Source organism: Xenopus laevis, chromosome 8L (assembly GCF_017654675.1).
Source record: "Xenopus laevis strain J_2021 chromosome 8L, Xenopus_laevis_v10.1, whole genome shotgun sequence".
In the NCBI taxonomy this organism is placed as follows: domain Eukaryota; kingdom Metazoa; phylum Chordata; class Amphibia; order Anura; family Pipidae; genus Xenopus; species Xenopus laevis.
The window spans coordinates 7,888,993-7,911,680 of NC_054385.1; the positions used below are offsets into that span (position 1 = coordinate 7,888,993).

Below are 22,688 nucleotides of genomic sequence, written 5' to 3' on the forward strand. Positions count from 1 at the left end.
CTGTGTGTTCTGGGGTATTATACATGGAATTGGCTCTGTATTTATCCTGCTGTGTGTTCTGGGGTATTATACATGGAATTGGCACTGTATTTATCTGCTGTGTGTTCTGGGGTATTATACATGAAATTGGCTCTGTATTTATCCTGCTGTGTGTTCTGGGGTATTATACATGGAATTGCCACTGTATTTTTCCTGCCCTGTGTGTTCTGGGGTATTATACATGGAATTGGCCCTGTATTTATCTGCTGTGTGTTCTGGGGTATTATACATGGAATTGGTACTGTATTTATCCTGCTGTGTGTTCTGGGGTATTATATATGGAATTAGCACTGTATTTATCTGCTGTGTGTTCTGGGGTATTATACATGGAATTGCCACTGTATTTATCCTGCTGTGTGTTCTGGGGTATTATACATGAAATTGCCACTGTTTTTATACTGCTGTGTGTTCTGGGGTATTATACATGGAATTAGCACTGTATTTATCCTGTCCTGTGTGTTCTGGGGTATTATACATGGAATTGGTACTGTATTTATCTGCTGTTGGTTCTGGGGTATTATACATGAAATTGCCACTGTATTTATCCTGCTGTGTGTTCTGGGGTATTATACATGGAATTGGCCCTGTATTTATCCTGCTGTGTGTTCTGGGGTATTATACATGGAATTGGCTCTGTATTTATCCTGCTGTGTGTTCTGGGGTATTATACATGGAATTGGCACTGTATTTATCTGCTGTGTGTTCTGGGGTATTATACATGGAATTGGCACTGTATTTATCCTGTTGTGTGTTCTGGGGTATTATACATGGAATTGGCACTGTATTTATCCTGTTGTGTGTTCTGGGGTATTATACATGGAATTGGCACTGTATTTATCCTGCCGTGTGTTCTGGGGTATTATACATGGATTGGCCCTGTATTTATCCTGCCTTGTGTTCTGGGGTATTATACATGGAATTGGCCCTGTATTTATCCTGTTGTGTGTTCTGGGGTATTATACATGGAATTGGCCCTGTATTTATCCTGTGTGTTCTGGGGTATTATACATGGAATTGGTACTGTATTTATCCTGTTGTGTGTTCTGGGGTATTATACATGAAATTAGCACTGTATTTATCCTGCTGTGTGTTCTGGGGTATTATACATGAAATTGGCTCTGTATTTATCCTACCCTGTGTGTTCTGGGGTATTATACATGGAATTGGCACTGTATTTATCCTGCTGTGTGTTCTGGGGTATTATACATGGAATTGGCCCTGTATTTATCCTGCTGTGTGTTCTGGGGTATTATACATGGAATTGGCACTGTATTTATCCTGCCGTGTGTTCTGGGGTATTATACATGGATTGGCCCTGTATTTATCCTGCTGTGTGTTCTGGGGTATTATACATGGAATTGGCCCTGTATTTATCCTGCTGTGTGTTCTGGGGTATTATACATGGAATTGGCCCTGTATTTATCCTGCCGTGTGTTCTGGGGTATTATACATGGAATTGGCCCTGTATTTATCCTGTTGTGTGTTCTGGGGTATTATACATGGAATTGGCACTGTATTTATCCTGCTGTGTGTTCCTGGGTATTATACATGGAATTGGCCCTGTATTTATCCTGCTGTGTGTTCTGGGGTATTATACATGGAATTGGCCCTGTATTTATCCTGTGTGTTCTGGGGTATTATACATGGAATTGGCCCTGTTTTTGCTTGTGTTCTGGGGTATTATACATGGAATTGGCTCTGTATTTATCCTGCTGTGTGTTCTGGGGTATTATACATGGAATTGGCTCTGTATTTATCCTGCTGTGTGTTCTGGGGTATTATACATGGAATTGGCTCTGTATTTATCCTGCTGTGTGTTCTGGGGTATTATATATGGAATTGCCACTGTATTTATCCTGCTGTGTGTTCTGGGGTATTATACATGGAATTGGCCCTGTATTTATCCTGCTGTGTGTTCTGGGGTATTATACATGGAATTGGCACTGTATTTATCCTGCCGTGTGTTCTGGGGTATTATACATGGATTGGCCCTGTATTTATCCTGCATTGTGTTCTGGGGTATTATACATGGAATTGGCCCTGTATTTATCCTGTGTGTTCTGGGGTATTATACATGGAATTGGCCCTGTTTTTGCTTGTGTTCTGGGGTATTATATATGGAATTGCCACTGTATTTATCCTGCTGTGTGTTCTGGGGTATTATATATGGAATTGCCACTGTATTTATCCTGCTGTGTGTTCTGGGGTATTATATATGGAATTGCCACTGTATTTATCCTGCTGTCTGTTCTGGGGTATTATACATGGAATTGGTACTGTATTTATCCTGTTGTGTGTTCTGGGGTATTATCAGGGCTGGAAATAGGGGTAGGCAGAATAGACACCTGCCTAGGGTGCAATGATGGGGGGGGAGGGCACTGGGCAGGTACCTTTTAAACAGTTGTCTGCCTACACCTAGTCCAGGCACTCTTGGTCCTGATTCCACTCATTTGCTACCCCCAGGCCCAGATTTGTGGCTAAGCCACAAAGGCAAAATATTAGGGATGGCATGCCACCCAGCCTCTTGCTGATGAGCACTGGTGCTCCTCAGAATACTTGATCCGAGGCCGGACAGAGACCAGCAGCAGCAGTCCGGTGGGTAGGGGGGAGCTCGAGATCCGACAAGCCAAAGCGATCTGACTGACACATGTGCCAGTCTTTTAGGGAAAAAGATCCTGCTGCAAAGTGCACAGGGGGGATCTGAGTGGCAGCTCCGGCAACAAGCAGCCGCCCCGCACACACACACATACAGCAGCGGACTAAGGCTGTATCCCGCACAAGAGCATTGAATGGAGCGGAGAGCAGCGCCAGGGCTGGCCTATAATATGTACTGAGATCTCAAGGACAGAATCCTCCATGTGGGAAAACAGGGTCCCCTCTAGAACTCCTACATCCAACATTGGGGTACATGCTCCTGACGGTAGGGAAAGCGGGGGGCTGTGTGTATGCTCACGGGGGGTGGACGTCGGACCGAACGGCCTTGGGGAGTCTGCCATTGAAATCTGGCCCTGGCTACCCCTGTGTGCACATTGTCGTAGTGCAGGAGCGCAAACATGGGCTGTGAGGTGGCCACTTGCCTTGGACTGGCTCTGGGTATTATACATGGAACTGGCACTGTATTTGTCATCACTTCTCTCCTTCACTGCACTACAGTCACACACTTTATTCTTTATTTCAATGTATTTGTCTGTGAAGCAAATAATAGCAGATATGAATTAGTAGAAGAATTCCCATGCCAGTGAATAATCACCTCGTGACTAGAACAATCGTCCAACTCACACGAATGTCTCTCAGTGTTGCCAGTGCAGCTTTGTGAGGGGATCTGTGAGGTAAAACAACAAAAGTAGCTTTTAGACCAACTAGAACAATGTTCCCACTACAGTGAAATCAAGCAGTGACAGGAAACGATTGCCTTTTCGAATAAATACAACACTCGCACAGCACAAAATACACACACAGCGCCCCTGACGGTGAGAATGAGAGAGTCGGACTGATCCAAGAGTGTAAGGGGGGAGCGTCACGTGGGCGGAAAGAACGTGACGTGAGTAAACACTGCGTCCTGGAACGTCATTTCCACGAGGGCGGGGCTTGCAGGGGCAAAGAGGAGCGAGGGAAACAGCCGAATAAAGAAGTTGGGCGAATCCCCGGTCTGAGTGAGCGCACTAGGCCGCAAGGGAAGCTGAGACTGGGAAAGTGGCGGCGAATGGAATGGCGGGAGGAGGCTGACAGGGAGCATAAGGCGGACACGGGCTCGGGGCAAGGTAAGAGGGAGGCGGGGCATGAGCTCCTGACAGAAGGCGCCAATGAGTTTGGACGAGTCTCTGCCACGCATTGTGGCCCCGTGTGCTGTACTGCGCCTGTGTAACTTGGTCTGTCTCTAATGATTCATGTGGGGATCCAGGAGGGGGTTAATGCCTGCTCTTTTGCTTCTGTCTCTTTTAAGTTTGCTGCTTCTAGTGAGTGGTAGCCACGGGCCTGATGTTAGTGAGTGGTAGCCACGAGACTGGTGTTAGTGAGTGGTAGTCTGGAGCCAGGTGTTAGTGAGTGGTAGCCACGGGCCTGGTGTTAGTGAGTGGTAGCTACAAGCCAGGTGTTAGTGAGTGGTAGCCACAAGCCTGGTGTTAGTAAGTGGTAGCCACGGGCCTGGTGTTAGTGAGTTGTAGCCACGGGCCTGGTGTTAGTGAGTGGTAGCCACGAGCCAGGTGTTAGTGAGTGGTAGCCATGAATGAGCCTGGTGTTAGTGAGTGCTAGCCATGAGCCAGGTGTTAGTGAGTGCTAGCCACGAGCCAGGTGTTAGTGAGTGGTAGCCACGAGCCTGGTGTTTGAGTGCTAGCCACGGGCCTGGTGTTTGTGAGTGGTAGCCACGGGCCTGGTGTTTGTGAGTGGTAGCCACGGGCCTGGTGTTTGTGAGTGGTAGCCACGGGCCCGGTGTTTGTGAGTGGTAGCCACGGGCCCGGTGTTTGTGAGTGGTAGCCACGGGCCCGGTGTTTGTGAGTGGTAGCCACGGGCCCGGTGTTTGTGAGTGGTAGCCACGGGCCTGGTGTCAGTGAGTGGTAGCCACGGGCCCGGTGTTTGTGAGTGGTAGCCACGGGCCTGGTGTCAGTGAGTGGTAGCCACGGGCCCAGTGTTTGTGAGTGGTAGGCTGGAGCCTGGTGCAAGCGAGGGGTAGGCAGGTCCTGATTTGTGGAAAGGCCCGGGCCTAGGGCAGCAGGTATAGAAAATTTGGGGATGTGCAGAATATAAAATAGTTTTTAAATTTCCTGTGCACCAATTTGCGAGATTAAAAGGGAGTGGACAGGGGCGACGAACATCATCGGGCCTGGGAGCACCCGCTATGTAAATCTGTCCCTGGTGGTAGGCTGGAGCTGGGTGCTAGTGAGGGGGGAGGCTGGAGCTGGCTACTAATAAGAGGAAGGCTTGAGCCAGGTGTTAGTGAGGGGGAATGCTGGAGCCGGGTGCTAGTGAGGGGTAGGCTGGAGCTGCAGTCTGCAAAAACATTTAAACGTTTGTAAGTACTCACCTAAACCCTTTAAGACATTACGGTCTGAAGCTGGTTAAATTATATGTAAACCGAGAAGGTGGAAAGAAAAAGAGCTCACCCCTAGAGTGTGAGTTCACGTAAAGGTGCAAAATTGAGGGTTCAAATTACTGCACTATATTTGGCATTTATCTTTGTTGTCTATCCCAAAGCTATCTGAGCGCTGGTCCATATTTATAGCTTATGAAGGCTGGAGCCGGGTGCAATTCTAGAGATGCCAAAATGAGGGAGTAAGTACCTGTAATCACATTTCCAGGAGTTAGGTGCTGCCATGTTAATGAAAGCAATTAGAAAATGTCAAAGGTAGATGAGAGCTAGATGCTGCAATGGGGTGAAGCACAACTGGGTGCTATCAAGGGGAGAATAGATGGGTGTTCTATGCTGCAAACTAGAGAGGCACTTGCTGGGTTCTGCCAAGCAGCAGGGCAGTGTCTGTGATGACAAAGTGACGGAAGACTCGAAGCTATGCCAAAGGTAGACATGCTTTAGGGAAGAAGCCAGGTGCTGCCAAGGCAGAAGGGGCAGAGTGTAAGTGATGTAAAAAAAGAAGCAGGAGGTGGGTGTTAGCAAGGTAAAGGTGAAAGAATGGGTAGTGTCAAAGGGAAGACGGAGAAATTTGTCACAGATTCTGTGACTTCATAACAGAATATACGGAGGGTGCACTAAAGAAAGAAGAAAATGCACTGGATACAAGGCACAAAGATCAGGGAATATTGGCAGTGATAACTTGTCACATGTCGGAATTATACCGGATTATAGGGAACATTCCTAAAAGAGTCGCTCTCCTAATGATGGAGTAAGTAGGTTATGCAAGAAGTGATGCAATGGGACGGAGTACCAAAGATGCAGGAATAGTAGTACAGTAAAGAAGAGTTGCAAAAATGGATATACTGGACATAAGAAATTGGGTACAAGAGTAGAAGTGAAGCTGCCCAGGAACTGGATACTGGGGAGGTGCAACAGAACAGTTAAAATGTTGATTTCTGGACCAGAATATATAAAAGCTTGAACTTGGAGCCACATTGTTTGGGAGAACAACTGTATAGTATGACTTCTCTTGTTTAACCTTTTATGCGACACCTGCTGTAGAATCAAGTGTGAGCACTAGTTTGAGTCTAAATTTACAAATTAATGCGGAACTGCGAGTTGATCCAGCCTGGGTGCAGTCAAACAGCCCTTGGTTTAATACTTTGAGCCAAATGAATGTGATCCACGGATCCAATGTTTTGGTCATGTGGTGTGGCCTTCCCTGGGGACAAAGTGGAGCATTTACATTAGGTGCCATCACGTTCCAAACATTGCGCCCGGATTCCTGCTTATTATGACAACCTGTGGCACCTCTCTTCACGGTGAAAGTAGACAACAGGATGCAGGGGTGTTGCAACACAGGAAATGTGAACTCGCTAAAAGGCAGAAAACATTGCATCAAGCATTTTGTTCCTACGGCAAATAAGAAGTGAGTGTTTCTGTATGCAAAACATCCAGATTTAGTTGTTGCTACAAATATGCAGATGGAAACACCATCAATAGTATTAGTATAGACTTTAGCAATGCCAAGTGAAGCAGTCCACCAAATGTTTCTACAACAAGGCTATGCCACCATATAAGTAAATTCTGGAGAAGGTCACAAAGCCTTTTCTGTGGCTCCTGGACGCCATAGACATGGACTATTAGAAACCGTAGTGAATTTTGCCAGGAATATTTGGCCTGCCAAAATGACTGCAAAGGTGCAGAGGCAACTTATCCATGAATCAAAGAACATCCAAAAGGAACATTTTATGAGCTGCAGGCGACCCTGGGCAAAATTGGAATCCACTAGCTCAGCACTGTCCCAACTTCTGTGGTACAAAGGGCCGGAATTTTTCTGGCCTACATGGTGGAGGGCTGATAATGGAAGCCGGTGTTAACCACTCCTTGTTTTTAAACCACACCCATGTTACAACAAGACCATGTCCACATTAATTGTGGTAGCACACCGAAAAAAACAAATGGTTGGTGCTCCCTGCAGGGATATCAGTTATTACTCATGTGAAAAAAGTTGTCCTATTAGGACATTCCCTTAAAGGGGAAATCCGTCTTCCAAACCAACATTTTATAAAGATGCCCATATAACACAGACACCCATAATATACCCATCACAGTTACTTGTTACTTGAAAAAGTATGAATAAATGCCATTTTCTATGCTAAAATCCAGCATTTTAACAAAGCATCATTTGAAATCCTAGGAAAGGAAGAAGAGCATAAACACTGATGTTACAAATTGTAACAACTAATCCACAGCTTACAGACAGCATGCAGGAACTACATAACCCACAATGCACCGCACTGTGATTTTCCTTTCCTTCTTGAAATCACGTGTGCAGGGAATTGTTGGGTTTGGAGGATGGACAGATGGCTGTTGATACAAAGTAACAGTAGTCAGACAGCTCAGCAAAGTAGTCAGAAAGACCAGGAGAGCAGGGGGCTAAGCTTAGGGAACTGTTCCAAATCATTAAAAATCATTAACACTCTACATGTTTTTTTAATTGCAAAGTTGCTTGAAATTGGATTTACTTTACAAAAAGTTTTGTTTGTGTGTTATGTTACATGTGCCTCCTCCTTCACAGCACCCCCCAGCACATGATTAAACATCTTAGGGCAGGCAGTGTGGGGCACACAGGTAACATAGGGCAGGCCAATTATGAAACACACAGGGAGCATAGGGCAGGCAGAGTATGGCACACACAGGGAGCATAGGGCAGACTGAGTATGACACACAGGGAGCATAGGGCAGGCAGAGTATGACACACACAGGGAACGTATGGCAGGCAGAGTATGACACACACAGGAAGCATATGGCAGGCAGAGTATGACACACACGGGGAGCATAGGGCATGCAGAGTATGAAACACACAGAGCATAGGGCAGGCAAAGTATGGCACACACAAGGAGCATTTGGCAGGCAGAGTATGAAACACACAGGGAGCATAGGGCAGGCAGAGTATGAAACACAGGGAGCATAGGGCAGGCAGAGTATGAAACACACAGGGAGCATAGGGCAGGGGCTATGAAACACACAGGGAGCATAGGGCAGGCAGGGTATGAAACACACAGGGGGCATAGAGCATGCAGAGTATGAAACACACAGGGAGCATAGGGCAGGCAGAGTATGGCACACACAGAGAGCATAGGGCAGGCAGAGTATGGCACACACAGGGAGCGTAGGGCATGCAGAGTATGAAACACAGGGAGTGTAGGGCAGGCAGAGTATGAAACACACAGGGAGCATAGGGCAGGCAGAGTAAGGCACACACAGAGAGCATAGGGCAGGCAGATTATGGCACACGCAGGGAGCATAGGACATGCAGAGTATGAAATACACAGGGAGCAAAGGGCATGCGGTGTATGGCACACACAGGGAGCATAGGACAGGCTGAGTATGAAATACACAGGGAGCAAGGGCATGCGGTGTATGGCACACACAGGGAGCATAGGGCGCATGTGCCCCGCAGGCCGCCAGTTGGACAGCATTGCACTGCTTAACTCATTTTCACAAAACGACTGGTTGAACCCCCAGGTCTTTTGTGATAATGTTCTGTGGGTAGACAATTATTGAAACAACATTTTGTCTGTCTCAAAGCAAGTACAGCACTCTACAGTAAGAATATCATGCCAACAGTCAAACATGGTGGTACTAATCTGATAGTGCAAGGATAACTGAAAGAACCATGAGTTCTGCACTGCCCCAGAAAATGCCTAAGGAGAATGTGTGGTCATATAGCTGTGAACCAAGCTGGAGAGCGATTTGGTTATCGAGACAACCGTAATCCAAAAGACACAAGCAAGTCAACATCCAAATGGCTGATGTGAAACAAATAAATGTTTTGGGCTGGCCTTGACTTGAACCCAACCGAGGCGCTGTGCCAGGAACTGAAACAAGGATTTTATTTACCTAACTTCGGAGAAGAAAAGTGGGTTTGACATTCCTCCGTAGCAGTGTGAGCATTATGATACCAACTCATAGAAATTGTGATTATTGCTGCTAAAGGTGGTGCACTCCGGTTTCTCAGGTTCCCTTTTGTCTAATATTACAGAATCATTCGGTGTGACATGCAAGGAGCGTTCATGAAGGGGGCAAATATTTTTTTCACACCACTGTACAGATTAAGTGCCTTCTGCTTCAGTTAACAGATATTCTCATGGGTTTGCTGGGCTTTACTGGATCATTTTGTGCATCATTATTACTTAGATCAGTAGTTAATACGTTTTTCTCCCCCAGGAGGCCTAGATGTCTTCTGGGTATAAAATCTGCAACACAAGAGTCGGTTCAGAATAACATGATTCACTTTAATTACTTCTGCCTATTGTAGTGGGAACAACTTTAACCATTTTGGAGGCAATGCTGGAGGCCTACTCTGGGATAGATTTCTGGCGCCTCAGGGTTTTTATGTCATTATTGGTTTTCAGCTAATTCTTCAGTTCCCTCAAACTATTTAAAAACATACAGACGTGTCGATTGGCTTCCTTAACGTGATGCGGAGATTGTGAGCTCCACTTGGGCGCGATTGCTGTGAATTATGGACCGATAAATATGCCTGAGATTTCAATGTTGCTTGTATTTTTGCTGCCTTTATTTCTACTGGTAGATGGCTTTAGTATTTTTAGCCTTTTCTCTGTCCTGCATGCTAACAGGAGAATGAGCACTTGTCGCTGGTGCACGCCTGGTGGTGCCCTCACCACTGAACTTCTCAAGAAGTATGCCACAAAGGAGCTGCCCAATGAGGATATTGTTGGGGCCAATGAGGACCTCTGCTACTGCATGCAGTGTGTGGGGGAGTACCATCGTGTCCGAGATGAGGTCCCACTCCTTCACAAGGTAAAATGTACATGTATTAAACTATTTATTTTATTTCTTATGGGCCCTTGCCTTGGATATGTCTGTGAACTTTTCATAAATGATTGTAATCCATGGAGCCATATTGAGAGAAATTAGAAAAACACGTATTGAGCTTTTCCTGCACATATACATATGATAGCTGACTTATTGACATGCAAGTTAACCCTGAAAGAGAGACCTGTGTGCCATGGATCTTTATTCCTGCTTGATTGCTTCGGGCATGAACTGATGACACTGCCAGAGGAACAGCAACCTGGGGCCGATGATCATCTAATGTAGTTGTTTCTGTCTTCGTCCCGTATACAATTTTTTTGTTCCTCAGGCCCTTTGGCAGATGGAAACGGCACGCCTCATTATACAGCTGGAAAAGTCGATGCAAGAGGAGATAGAAGAAGACGATGAGCTCTTTTTAGTGGAAGAAGATGGAGAGAAGCAGCTTTTTGGGTACACAGGCCCTAATTTTGAAAGCAACCTACGGGTGCCGCTTTTGGAAATCCTCAAGTACCCCTACTTGCTTCTGAATAAACATGTCAGTGAGTACGGTCTGCTTATTTGAAATATTAATGTTACACTGTGGACTCCATGAGGCCTCGTTCTAAAGGATTGGCAGAACTGGTTCAGTTTAGATTCTTTAAAACAGTGCAAGAGTAAAGCCATTATGGATTGGTTTAAAGCTGACGCTGCTGATGCCCAGGAGCACCGGATCTGTTACGAGAACTTTACTGATTTGCTGATGTGATCAGTTTGCAGGGCTGAGGCCCTGGTTAAAAGCTGTAGTCCCAGGGATAATGTCTAGTCTTGCGCTTAATTGTTGGTCCCATATTGAGCTAGAAATAGTTTTTAAAGGGATCCTGTCATCGGAAAACATGTTTTTTTCAAAACACATCAGTTAATAGTGCTACTCCAGCAGAATTCTGCACTGAAATCCATTTCTCAAAAAAGCAAACAGATTTTTTTATATTCAATTTTGAAATCTGACATGGGGCTAGACATTTTTTCAATTTCCCAGCTGCCCCATGTCATGTGACTTGTGCCTGCACTTTAGGAGAGAAATGCTTTCTGGCAGGCTGCTGTTTTTTCTTCTCAATGTAACTGAATGTGTCTCAGTGGGACATGGGTTTTTACTATAGAGTGTTGTTCTTAGATCTACCAGGCAGCTGTTATCTTGTGTTAGGGAGCTGTTATCTGGTTACCTTCCCATTGTTCTTTTGTTTGGCTGCTGGGGGGGGGGAAGGGAGGGGGTGATATCACTCCAACTTGCAGTACAGCAGTAAAGAGTGATTGAAGTTTATCAGAGCACAAGTCACATGACTTGGGGCAGCTGGGAAATTGCCAATATGTCTAGCCCCATGTCAGATTTCAAAATTGAATATAAAAAAATTTGTTTGCTCTTTTGAGAAATGGATTTCAGTGCAGAATTCTGCTGGAGCAGCACTATTAACTGATTCATTTTGAAAAAAACATTTTTTCCCATGACAGTATCCCTTTAAAGATTTAATTCATATAGGAAGAGTCGGTGGAGCTGTATGAGTTTGTTTTAGTGAACGATGAGAGGCTAAAGTTGTGCAGAATGAGTTTCAAGGGCAGTAGCAAGATGTAGTGCCTTATTTGGTTTCTATCCGTTAGGCTGACCATGCAAAAGGCAAGATTAAAGATAATTAAACCTACTGTATGGGAGCATTGATAAAGCATAGTCAGCCAGGCATATTTTGGAACTGGAGAAAGGCAAGTGTGTTATAAAGTCACACGGAGGAGAAGAGGATATCAATAGAGACTTATAATTAGAGCAACAGGAGATAGTATGGGGAGCAGATGGTAGTAGACATAAGCCAGATCAGGGAGATCTATTTACAATAAATCTAGAGCCGGGCAGTTAGAGTGGATTAAGCTTGTAGGCCCACTACTGGGAACGGTGGAGACTAGAGGCATCCACATCACCCTGCTTAAAAACCTTTTGAAATGTTTGACATGGTATAAAATGAATCTGTGAAGACAAAACACTAGTTTCAAGAAACACAAGAAATTGGTGGAGCAAAACAATCCCAATCCATATATACTGTAGACTATTCCTCCTGTCCAATATGCAGGCAATAAGCATACTTTTTTACAAGTTACTTTCTAATAGGATTTTTCTTTTTCCCCTCTCCTTAAGCTGAGCTCTGCACTGAAGCTTTGTGTAAGATGGAACACGCTAACAACCCCTTTCAAGTGTACGAAAAGCTTCCTGGTGTTTACCTGCTGCTGGTGCATCCCAACGAGGCTGTGAGTTGCATCTCCTGAAATACATAGATGTGGTTACAACGCAAAACCTGTGCACCGTCCTTTCGCTTTTCTCTTGTCTGCCAGATAAACAAATTTTAGAGAAAGTCCTCAGGGAGATAAAAAATACAAAAAGGCAAACAATAGTGAAGCATGTAGGCGCCGAACACAGGAAAAATGCAGCATGTTGCAACTCAACCTACGTTCGGTGCCTACATGCGCCTGTGTGAATACAGCCCCATTGAAAAAAACTGAATGCGTGTTCGGCTGAACGCATAAAACCGGAACGCAGGGGAGCGCAGCTTCAAACGCTCGTCTGTAAGAGCCCTAAGTCACATAACATTAAGGGTTCAGCTTAATAATTCAGGACACCTGTGCATAAGTTAGAGTAATTTTCCTTTGCTTGATTAATTAAACTAATTTTGGATTTCACCGAAACGGACTGTTTTAGAAATAATCTCAAATGGGTTTGTCTCAATCAAGTTTAATGGAAGAGATTTATACTTCAAAGAGATTTCAAGAAACCAAAAATGTAATATCCGAATCCCAAAATTAAAATATCCAATTCCTATTAAATCTTATCCTGAGATCTGAGCTGGTGAGATTAAAACATTCAATCAACTTGAATTCCTCAGATCATATATGTCACAAATAAACATTTCGGGATTGAAAAAATGTTAACTGCTCACCAATCGGCAAATGATTTATAAATCAAGGGGAAACTTCATTTGTCTTATTAAACGCAAAATCACTTGACAACAACCTTTAATAAATGTGCCCAATAGGGTTCAGCCGAATTCTGGATTCGGTACATCCTTAAAACTCACCTTTTATGGTTTCTGCTGGGACGCTGTATGGAAAGAAATTCCCTAATACTAACCACAGTTCTTTTGATAAAATATATGTATATTGGTCCTAAATCTGGAATTTTACTGATGTAGACTTTGTCTAACAGGTCCGTCGTTGGGCTATTATGACTGCTAGGACGCAAGGCAAAGTTGACCGCGATGACTATTATGACCTGAAGGAGGTTTTCACGTGCCTGTTTAAGGTCATCGAACTCGGCCTCTTTGAGAATCCAGATATCTATGGAAATTCGGAAGTCGAAGAAGGAAAGTTAATCCTTTTACCCTCGCACTTGTATGACATCTCCAACTATAAAAATTACTGGCTGGGTAAGGAGTCCATTTTTGTTGTCCCCTTCCTGTTCTCCTGCTGCTTTCCCTGTAGAGTTTGTTATAATGAACCTTGGCCTCTGTGCTTTCCCTGTTAGGTATCTGCATGTTACTGACTGTCCTTGAAGAACAGGCTATGGATTCCTTGCTCCTGTCTCATGACAAACAGAACGATTTCATGCAATCCATACTTCACGTCATGGAGAAGAATACTGAAGGTAACCGCATGCATATCCATTTCGGATAAATCACACTTCAGCTAAAGAGCTGTTTGTGTAAAGGAGAAACTAAACTAAGTCAGCAGCCTGAGGCTATGGGTTGGGGACTTGCACACCAGTATGGTACAAGTGGACCAGCACTCCAAACGTTTTTATGGAAACATCACTAGTGTATCCAATGTTTGGGCCAAGATTGGGGCCTTTATCTAGGATGAAATGCAAGTGATAAAGTGGTCATATAAGTACAAAATAACTTTCAAAAAAGGCGCCAAAATGACGTAATTAACAACCCATTGATGCAATTGGTGCAGATTTTATACAATATATAAGTGTATACATGTTGAAATTCCACCACTAGGTGTCCCTAGTGTAACATTGTGATATATCAGTGTCCATAGTCATCACTTTGTGATATTTTCGTGTCCATAGTCCTAATAGTGGAGATAATTTTGTTTTAAAAAAATTGTTTTAGGCATTGCTTACTTTGTCTCGAAACGGCAGATACATAATATCATCACATAAAATAGAAAAAGGGGTGTATTCCAGTATTACAATACAAACAATGTTTCTATATACAACTAAACAAGTTCTACATTTTGTTACTTTGTTCATTTTTTCTTTATTAATTTACTGCCAATTTCAACATGGTATACACTTAATTATTTATTGTATAAAATCTGCATCAATGAGTTGTTAATGACGTCATTTTGTTGGCGCCTTTTTTGAAAGTTTTTTTTTGTATTTATATGACCACTTTATCACTTGCACTTGATAAAGACCCCGATGTGGGAGCCGAAACGTTGGATACACGAGTGATGTTTCAATAAAATCGCTTGATTAAGAAAACGTTTTTCATTAAGAAAACATTAGGAGTGCTGGTCCACTTTGAAGGCTCCACCTTTGATTGTTGGAGTAGGAGTGCGCAGGCTTAATAAATAGTAACAATCTGAGATAATCCACAGATTGCCAGCCTGCAGTTTGCCATTATTTGGAGTAAGAATTGGGTAACGATTGGTTGTGCAAATCCTCTTTAAAAACTTTATTCCTGATCTTTTAAATTCTAACATGGACTTCGAACAGTAACTTATTTTAGGGTTAATGTTGGGTATCCCAATTCTTTTTTTACCAGGTATGCAGAAAGCCAATATGAAAATAATGTCATGAATTTATTATAAATCATCTTTTATTTATAAACTGGCAGAAGTTTTATGCAAAGCTTTGCAAATTGCTCAAGGTAACCTTTCCGCATACGTATTTTATTCAGGGATGCCAAGTGTTGATGTGGCATTAAAACTGGAACAGTCAGTCACAAAGGACACTTAAAGGGGAACTATACCCCATAACTATATAGCGCCTGCTGCAAAGGTAGACTAAACTCTTAGTGCTGAGGGAAAACTACGCCTGGAACCTTTTTCCTTTATAGACTATTGCAGATGCTTATTTAATCTGATGTAACCTTGGTTCTGTAATTTGCTTTAACTTTCCAGATGAAAACGCTAATCCATTCTGGCCTGCCCTGCACTGTTTCATGATCATCCTCGATCGTCTGGGATCCAAAGTGTGGGGGCAGCTGATTGATCCCATCCAGGCCTTCCAAACCATCATTTCAAGCCCCAGTTACACCAGTGAGATTGAAACTATTCGGAACAGCTACAGCAGGTTTGTTCCCAGCCACACTCTCATGACTTGGGTTTTGTAGCAATTGTCCAAAAATAAGAAAGAAAAGAAACAGATATATGGCCTGACATAATCTCAAACCATTGGGGTCTCTGTAGGAACTTTGGCTGACCGTTTGGACAAACCATTTTACAGTGCCCCCAACTGTGATAGTATTTTGGCTTGAGCATAGAAATCCATGAACTACAATGATTTGTGATGTGGATACTGACATAGCAGCTCTGCATTATGCTACATTTATATGTGCATATGTATAAAATTCCAACCATAACCTGTAACCCTCTTCATTTTTTGAAATCCGAAAGACGCTGAGACGAGCTGGGTGCCCCTGTAAAATATCATCAACCCCTATGTTCTTGTGCGCAGCTTTTTTTGTATTAAGATTCTGTTGCTAAAAGCAACAAATAGATTTAGGGTTAATTTTAAGATATCCCTTTAAAGGAGAACTAAAGCTTGACTAAAGAAGTAGCTAGAAATGTTGTACATTATGTTTTGGGTTTCTGTACCAGCCCAAGGCGACCACAGCCCTTTAGCAGTAAAGATCTGTGTCTCCAAAGATGCCCCAGTAGCTCCCCATCTTCTTTTCTGCTGATTCACTGCACATGCTCTGTGCTGCTGTCACTTACTGAGCTAAGGGAGCCACTCACAATATACAGTACACATAGAATAGAAATGTCACAATATAAGGCTGATTAGTAATTAATACAGATAATTACTACATGGCAGCACAGAAACCAGTGCAATTAGCATTAGAATTTAATAATCAGCAAACCTGTAGCATCAGCTTATATTACAGCCAGGGAAGCTCATTTTCTGCTGGATAATTAGTGACGAGCCCTAAGCTTCGCTTCTCAACAGCCAATCAGAGCCCACTGAGCATGTGAGTGTCACAGACACTTTCCAAGATGGTGACCCCCTGTGACAAGTTTGAAGTCCTGGATCATTGCTGCTATTGACAAGCTGAAACTTTAGCCTCGTGCAAAAAGTTCACTATATAAAATATGCCGTTTTTAGCCACATTCATTTTTAGGGTTTACTTGTCCTTTAAACTGCCTGCACATGGCTTGATAGATTTCGCTACAGGCTGGCAGTAGATCCAATACACAAGTGTGACGATGATGTCAGCCCCATGTTCCCTTTATCTCTCCAGCAGTGCCTCACACACATTCCAGTGATCATTGTATTAGCTTGAATACACTGCCATATTGTAACAAACGTTAACTGGAATGCTGTACATTCTGTTTTCCAAAAGACCGACCAAAATGGAACCGCATAATGATGACAATGACCTGGACATTTCGTGCAGCCAGATGGTATACAGTTTCAAAACTGAAAAACCAAATAAGGTATGAAGCATGCAGCTATCATTACACAGAGCTGTGATTCTGTATTGTCAGGAAAATGAGATGCAATAAACTGTCCTTTCCTTTGCTCCATTACACTTTGTGCTGTGAAACAGACCACAGGCCGCTCATTGTGCTTCACTTCCAACTCATTGCTGCTGACTCAGATACAGAGGAACTTAAGGCACACGTCTGCTGGAATTGTTAGGTGTCTTTCTGTATAGGCTAGGTGAATAAATGTAGTTACAATAGCTCTGTGTACAATGTATTGCTTGGCTGTTCCTGCTGAATTGTGCTTAGTACAGAGGAATACCTATGCTGCCATAGTTTTATGGGATCTCTCTGTACAGACTATGAGCAAACTTAGGGACTGTTCCTGCTGAATTGTGCTTAGTACAGGGAATACCTATGCTGCCATAGTTTTATGGGATCTCTCTGTACAGACTATGAGCAAACTTAGGGACTGTTCCTGCTGAATTGTGCTTAGTACAGGGGAATACCTATGCTGCCATAGTTTTATAGTATCTCTCTGTACAGACTATGAGCAAACTTAGGGGACGGTTCCTGCTGAATTGTGCTTAGTACAGGGGAATACCTATTCTGCCATAGTTTTATGGGATCTCTCTGTACAGACTATGAGCAAACTTAGGGGACTGTTCCTGCTGAATTGTACTTAGTATAGAGGAATACCTATGCTGCCATAGTTTTATGGGATCTCTCTGTACAGACTATGAGCAAACTTAGGGACTATTCCTGCTGAATTGTGCTTACTACAGGGGAAAACCTATGCTGCCATAGTTTTATGGGATCTCTCTGTACAGACTACGAGCAAACTTAGGGGACTGTTCCTGCTGAATTGTGCTTAGTACAGGGGATTACCTATGCTGCCATAGTTTTATGGGATTTCTCTGTACAGACTATGAGCAAACTTAGGGACTGTTCCTGCTGAATTGTACTTAGTACAGAGGAATACCTATGCTGCCATAGTTTTATAGTATCTCTGTAAAGACTATGAGCAAACTTAGGGGAAAGTTCCTGCTGAATTGTGCTTAGTACAGTGGACTACCTATGCTGCCATAGTTTTATGGGATCTCTCTGTACAGACTATGAACAAACCTAGGGGGCTGTTCCTGCTGAATTGTGTTTAGTACAGGGGAATACTAGTACTTATAATTATGTTACAGCCATGAGTCTCATTAATGCCATGTGATCACTAAGCCACACCCAATACTAGTTGTAGATAACTAATTATAACACTACAAAATGTAAATGAAAGGCAACAAGTCTCTAGTTAGATCTTCATATATAATAATGTTGGAAAGTTTAGGGTAAATTACCAGTACTATATAAATGATGCAGGACAATGGCAAGTAAGAGGGAATTAATTCTGCCACTAAATGAATACAAAGGTAACATGGAGTGTGGTGGCACATTGTCCCCCAACGACTTATCTGAATTACAAGTCCCAAAATCCTAGGAGGATGCCGCAACAGCTGTGTGCTGTCAGTTTCCGATACATAAATACTAGTGAGGCAAAGATGGAGCATATTTATGTGACAGTCAACAGCCTTCTCAGTAAATGTGGATATTGTCCTGTGACTGATATAGTGCTGACCTATTTGTCCTGCAGGGAGTGAGACATCATTTAATTTATGCAGTAGAGCGACTGGATGTTCTTCTGTATTCAGTCTGGAAGGTGGCAATCAATGACTGGAGTGAGCGTGAGAATATAAGCTGTACATTTTCTAGTTTAAAAAACCTTTAATTCGGCAACGGCATAACGGCCAGACAACGCATTCTGGGATCCATTTGTTTAGCAATGCAATTAAGTGATGACTTGCTGTCCTGCAATACCTGAGTGGCAAGGAACCAGGTATTGAAAGGCTCTGAGAAGAACCACAAACTTCCAGAGTGTTTATTCAGCTATTATTTGATTGGCCCATAGAGACTGAAGTGCAGACCCACAAAGGAGGCAGGCTGTTCTCTTCAGCAGGCAGAAAATACAGCTGGATTTGCCATTTCTCTACAAGTACAAGCAGTGCCAGCCCTGCGCTTGCCAACAAAACATATAAAATATGCTAAAGTCATGTAAGGTTAATATGTTGAGGGTAATTCTTTAACCTTTTAAATGTTCTCTTGTTGTGCAGGACACTGGATGGAAGAAGGCTATAAGTCCCGATTACTGTCCCAACATGTATGAAGAAATGCAGAGCCTTGCAAATGTCCTGCAGTCCGAAATAGGCCAAGATATGCGAGTCCACGACAGCACCTTTTTGTGGTTTCTTCCCTACGTTCAGTCTGTGATGGACCTCAAGGATCTGGGGGTGCCGTATATCATCGAGGTCATCCATCATCTTTATTTTGAAATCAAGGATGTCCTTAATCAGCGAGTCCAGCAATGCGACAAAGTTACAGAGCTGTTCGTTCTAGTTTTGGTATCTATCATTGAGCTGCACAGAAATAAAAAGTGCCTTTATTTACTTTGGGTCAGCTGTCATAAATGGGTCGAAGCCTTGGTGAGATGCTCTCTGCTTCCTGTCAAAGACGTTCAAGCCAAAAGCAATTCAAAAATGGCCTATGGGATCACCTGCTCCCCGACACAATCTTCCTCATCTGTTCAGCACTCTTGTCTGCAGTTGATACGAAGCATCTTGCGGGAAGGCTGCCAGCTTGGGCAGCAAACGACTTGCATGCAATACCTGGACAAACTGAATCTCGTTCTTAGGGGAAATATGTCACGAACCCTTGAACTCAACAGCAACGAGGTTCGCGATTTGCAAGCGTGTTTGCGGCAAATTGTAAAAATCATTAAAGACAAGGCTTCTGCTGCTCCGAGTTCTACTTTGGAGCAGAACACAAATAGGATTGAATTTGTCCCTTTCATTAAAAGTGAAAGTGTTGATGATGATGAGTACTGGGACAGAGCATGCAGTTCTTTAGAGAAACCATCTCCTGCAACGAGTCCTACCGAGGGCTTCGATGGAGCATGTTGGCTTACTGTTAAAAGGGAACCAGAGGAAGATAAGTGTTCAGAGTCGGAGTTAAATTACTGCAAGCCTACCAGTAGCACTGTAGCTGTGGGAATTAAAAAGGAATCTATAATACAGTCCGAACCCGCACCCCCTGCCCTAACTGGGGAGCAGCAGAACCGAAAACCCAAACAGAATCTGAGTGAACTGAAATCAAAGTTGTCCAAAGTACTACAGAAATCTTCATTCAAAAGGCAAAATTCACTTCCGGAAAACATAAACCAAAAGGACGAGGTCGAGAAGCAGGTTCCCCTCGAATCCAGCGAAAAATGTATACCGTCTACTAAACCGGTTAAGTCAGAGCCTCATGACTCTTTGTTTAAACCACCCTCTTGCAATAGTAGTTATAGTTGCAGTAGTAGCAACATTGCAGTGACTAAACAGCTCCAACGTCTTTCCTTAGAAAACCGGGATCCAGAGGTCAAAACGGTTTCAGTGAAAACGGAAGCTCCGCTAGAGGACAGACAAGCACCCCTAGAAAACCAAATATCAGTAGTAAACAGCTGTGAAAAACGTAGCTCAGAACCTGCATCGGAGCACTGTGAAACATCTAGTCCAGATGACGACGATAACCTTCCTCTATTTGTGCTCCGTAAAAAGCTTTTACAGAAAAACAAGACACAACTCACAGATTCGCAAGTGGATCGAGACCTTGATGCCTTATCCATGGCAGCGCAGGCAAAGTCTATGAACTTTCATCTTGACTCCAGCCAAGATAGTGTCATTTCACAAGACCAATGTCAGATTCAGAGGAAAGTTAAGGGGACTGCCAGATCTCCACATATTGATAGCTCATCGTCTGATACAGATATATCCTCCGATCATATCATTACTATCTCTGATTCAGAAGATGAAGAAAGTCCAAACATCGCTACCATTAAGTCTGAGAAGACAAGTCCCAGAGGCCTTTGTCCTTCAACCTCGACTTCGGAATTTTCAAAGCAAATAGCCGAGGCCCGGATAAAATCTGAACCACCACCATCTCTAACATGTGATGACTATGATTCCCAGCTCTTTGAGTTTGAAACTGAGGATGAGGTTTATTCTGTTTGGCAAGACCCCTATGACGACCAGAAAAAGCCAGTAGTAGCTTCATCACACAGTGAAACTTCTGCCGAACTGCCAATTTCTGATCCCGCTGATACTGATATGAATAATGAATTCAATGAATGGGGTTATGACACTGATTACATTTCAGATGATGTTCTAGAAAAAGCAGCTGAGGCTGCAGAGGAAATGTTGACTGATTCCAAACAGGGAAATGGTCTTCAAAAAAAAAATGAAAGCGTGGGTTCAGAAGGAAATCTTTCTGTCAAGTGTGTCCATTCCAGCTCATTTTACAGAAAAGATACCCCAGTGACTACAGCTAAACACGGGGAGAAAACCAATATATATAGCCCAAAGGAGGCATCTCCATTACCTTCCAAAGTCGTACATGGCAAAAAAACAGAAGCTGTTGTTGCCCAAAAAGTGAAATCCAAATCTAAAGAACTGAAAAGAACTAAAAGCCCCTTGAAGTCAGGGGGGAAAAATGTAAGACGTGAAAGTCTCATCAGAACGTCACCTGCTGTAATACCCCCGAAGAAAATTCGCACTGGTCCAGATCCATCTTCCACAGTGGAAAAACTTGGCTTCAAAAAAGCACCACGCAAAGCTTTCGACTTGTCTCAGCGTTCACTGGATAGTCTAGCAGAGCTTCGGAACCATGGCAAAATGGCAGGGGTTGTGGAGCCAAAGAGGACAAAAACCAAGCTTATTTCCCCTCAATCATTGATGGTTAAATGTAACAAACAAATGTTGGCTTGTCAAGATCGGCAGTTTTACCTTCAGTCCAGACCAAAAATCGATGGAAAAAGAAAGCAGGCTGAAGCCTCTGAGGGCCGCAGTCGAAAACCTGAGAATTCGTCACACAAAGTCGACAAAAATGGGAATTCGGGACATTTCCAGGCCACCAGTAGCCATGCTGAGGTTGGCTCAAGCACACCCAGAGATGATCGGAAGCTAAGCAATAACAAAGAGTGTTTGGAAATGAGCAGAACCTCTGCAAATATGTCTACCGCTCAAAATGTGGAGGTGCCTCTGAGCTCTAAAGTGGAGAATTCTAGCAGCCATTTATTGGAGCAATCAGTGTTTTCTTTGTCCGGTGATAATGCCCCCACAGATGACAAAGAGTCCAATTATGATGAAGATGATAATGATTTGTTCTTAACGCAGATGGATCCAGTTGACATGGAGATATGTTCACAAGTAGAATATGACATTGCTATTGGTGACCTTGAAAAGGGTGACACACCACAAATTTCCAATTTTTCGGGATCAGATGCTGAAATGGCCAAATTTGCTACAGGCATTGGTACTGAGCTGCCCAAAATGGATGATGGGTTGCCCATGTGCAAATACAGAGATTGCCCAGAAATGGTGAAGGATGCTGGAGATCACTGTCCTAAACACACACCCCCCGAGAAAGTTGATGACCATCTGTTTGCCAAACCAGGCTTGCCTCCGTCTCTTCAAAAACTTTCTAAACCTTCTACTACTAAAGTGTTTGTTTTAAGCAACACTTCTAGGACTGCCAGTCTCACAAAAGACATTGAAAACCTCAGACAGCCACAAAATGCTACCAAGGCTCCTATACCAAAACTGCCCAAGCCACTGACTGCACAAAACAGGGCCTTGGATGCAAATAGTGTTTTAAAGCCTCTGAATAATCAAAGTAATATGCCTTCCAAGCCAAGTTACACAGCAGTACCGGAGGCCGGAAAGTCAAGTCCATACACTTCCCAGAAACCTCTCCAACAGCGTGACCAAGGTTGGCTCATGAGAGAGCTTCTCCGGTGGACGTTTGAAATGTTCGACAATGTATCTCAGTTTGGACCCCCCAGTAACCTCAGCCAGCTACCTCTTGTGAAAGTTCCCCTCAAGTTTTCAAGTTATGAAGAATATTTCAACGTTTATTTCCCCTTAATGCTGCTTAATACTTTCGAATCGGTAAGTGCTGATATATCCGTATGTTTTTGACATTGTTCCGCTTG

General features: G+C 43.4%; 1 protein-coding gene across 5 annotated transcripts in view; it reads left to right on the forward strand.

The window, feature by feature from the left end:
* The first annotated feature begins 3,496 nt into the window (after positions 1-3,496).
* setx.L (senataxin L homeolog) overlaps positions 3,497-22,688 on the forward strand; it is a 28,406-nt gene continuing 9,214 nt past the window's right edge. For 2 of the 5 annotated variants that reach the window (XM_018229546.2, XM_018229551.2), the window contains exons 1-9: positions 3,600-3,800; positions 9,751-9,934; positions 10,278-10,488; positions 12,108-12,217; positions 13,170-13,389; positions 13,488-13,607; positions 15,095-15,266; positions 16,537-16,630; positions 18,775-22,644. In XM_018229546.2, coding sequence (XP_018085035.1) covers positions 9,755-9,934; positions 10,278-10,488; positions 12,108-12,217; positions 13,170-13,389; positions 13,488-13,607; positions 15,095-15,266; positions 16,537-16,630; positions 18,775-22,644 — 4,977 coding nt within the window. In that variant the 5' untranslated portion in view covers positions 3,600-3,800; positions 9,751-9,754. The other 3 variants (XM_018229547.2, XM_041572421.1, XM_018229548.2) reach the window with 3 other exon arrangements.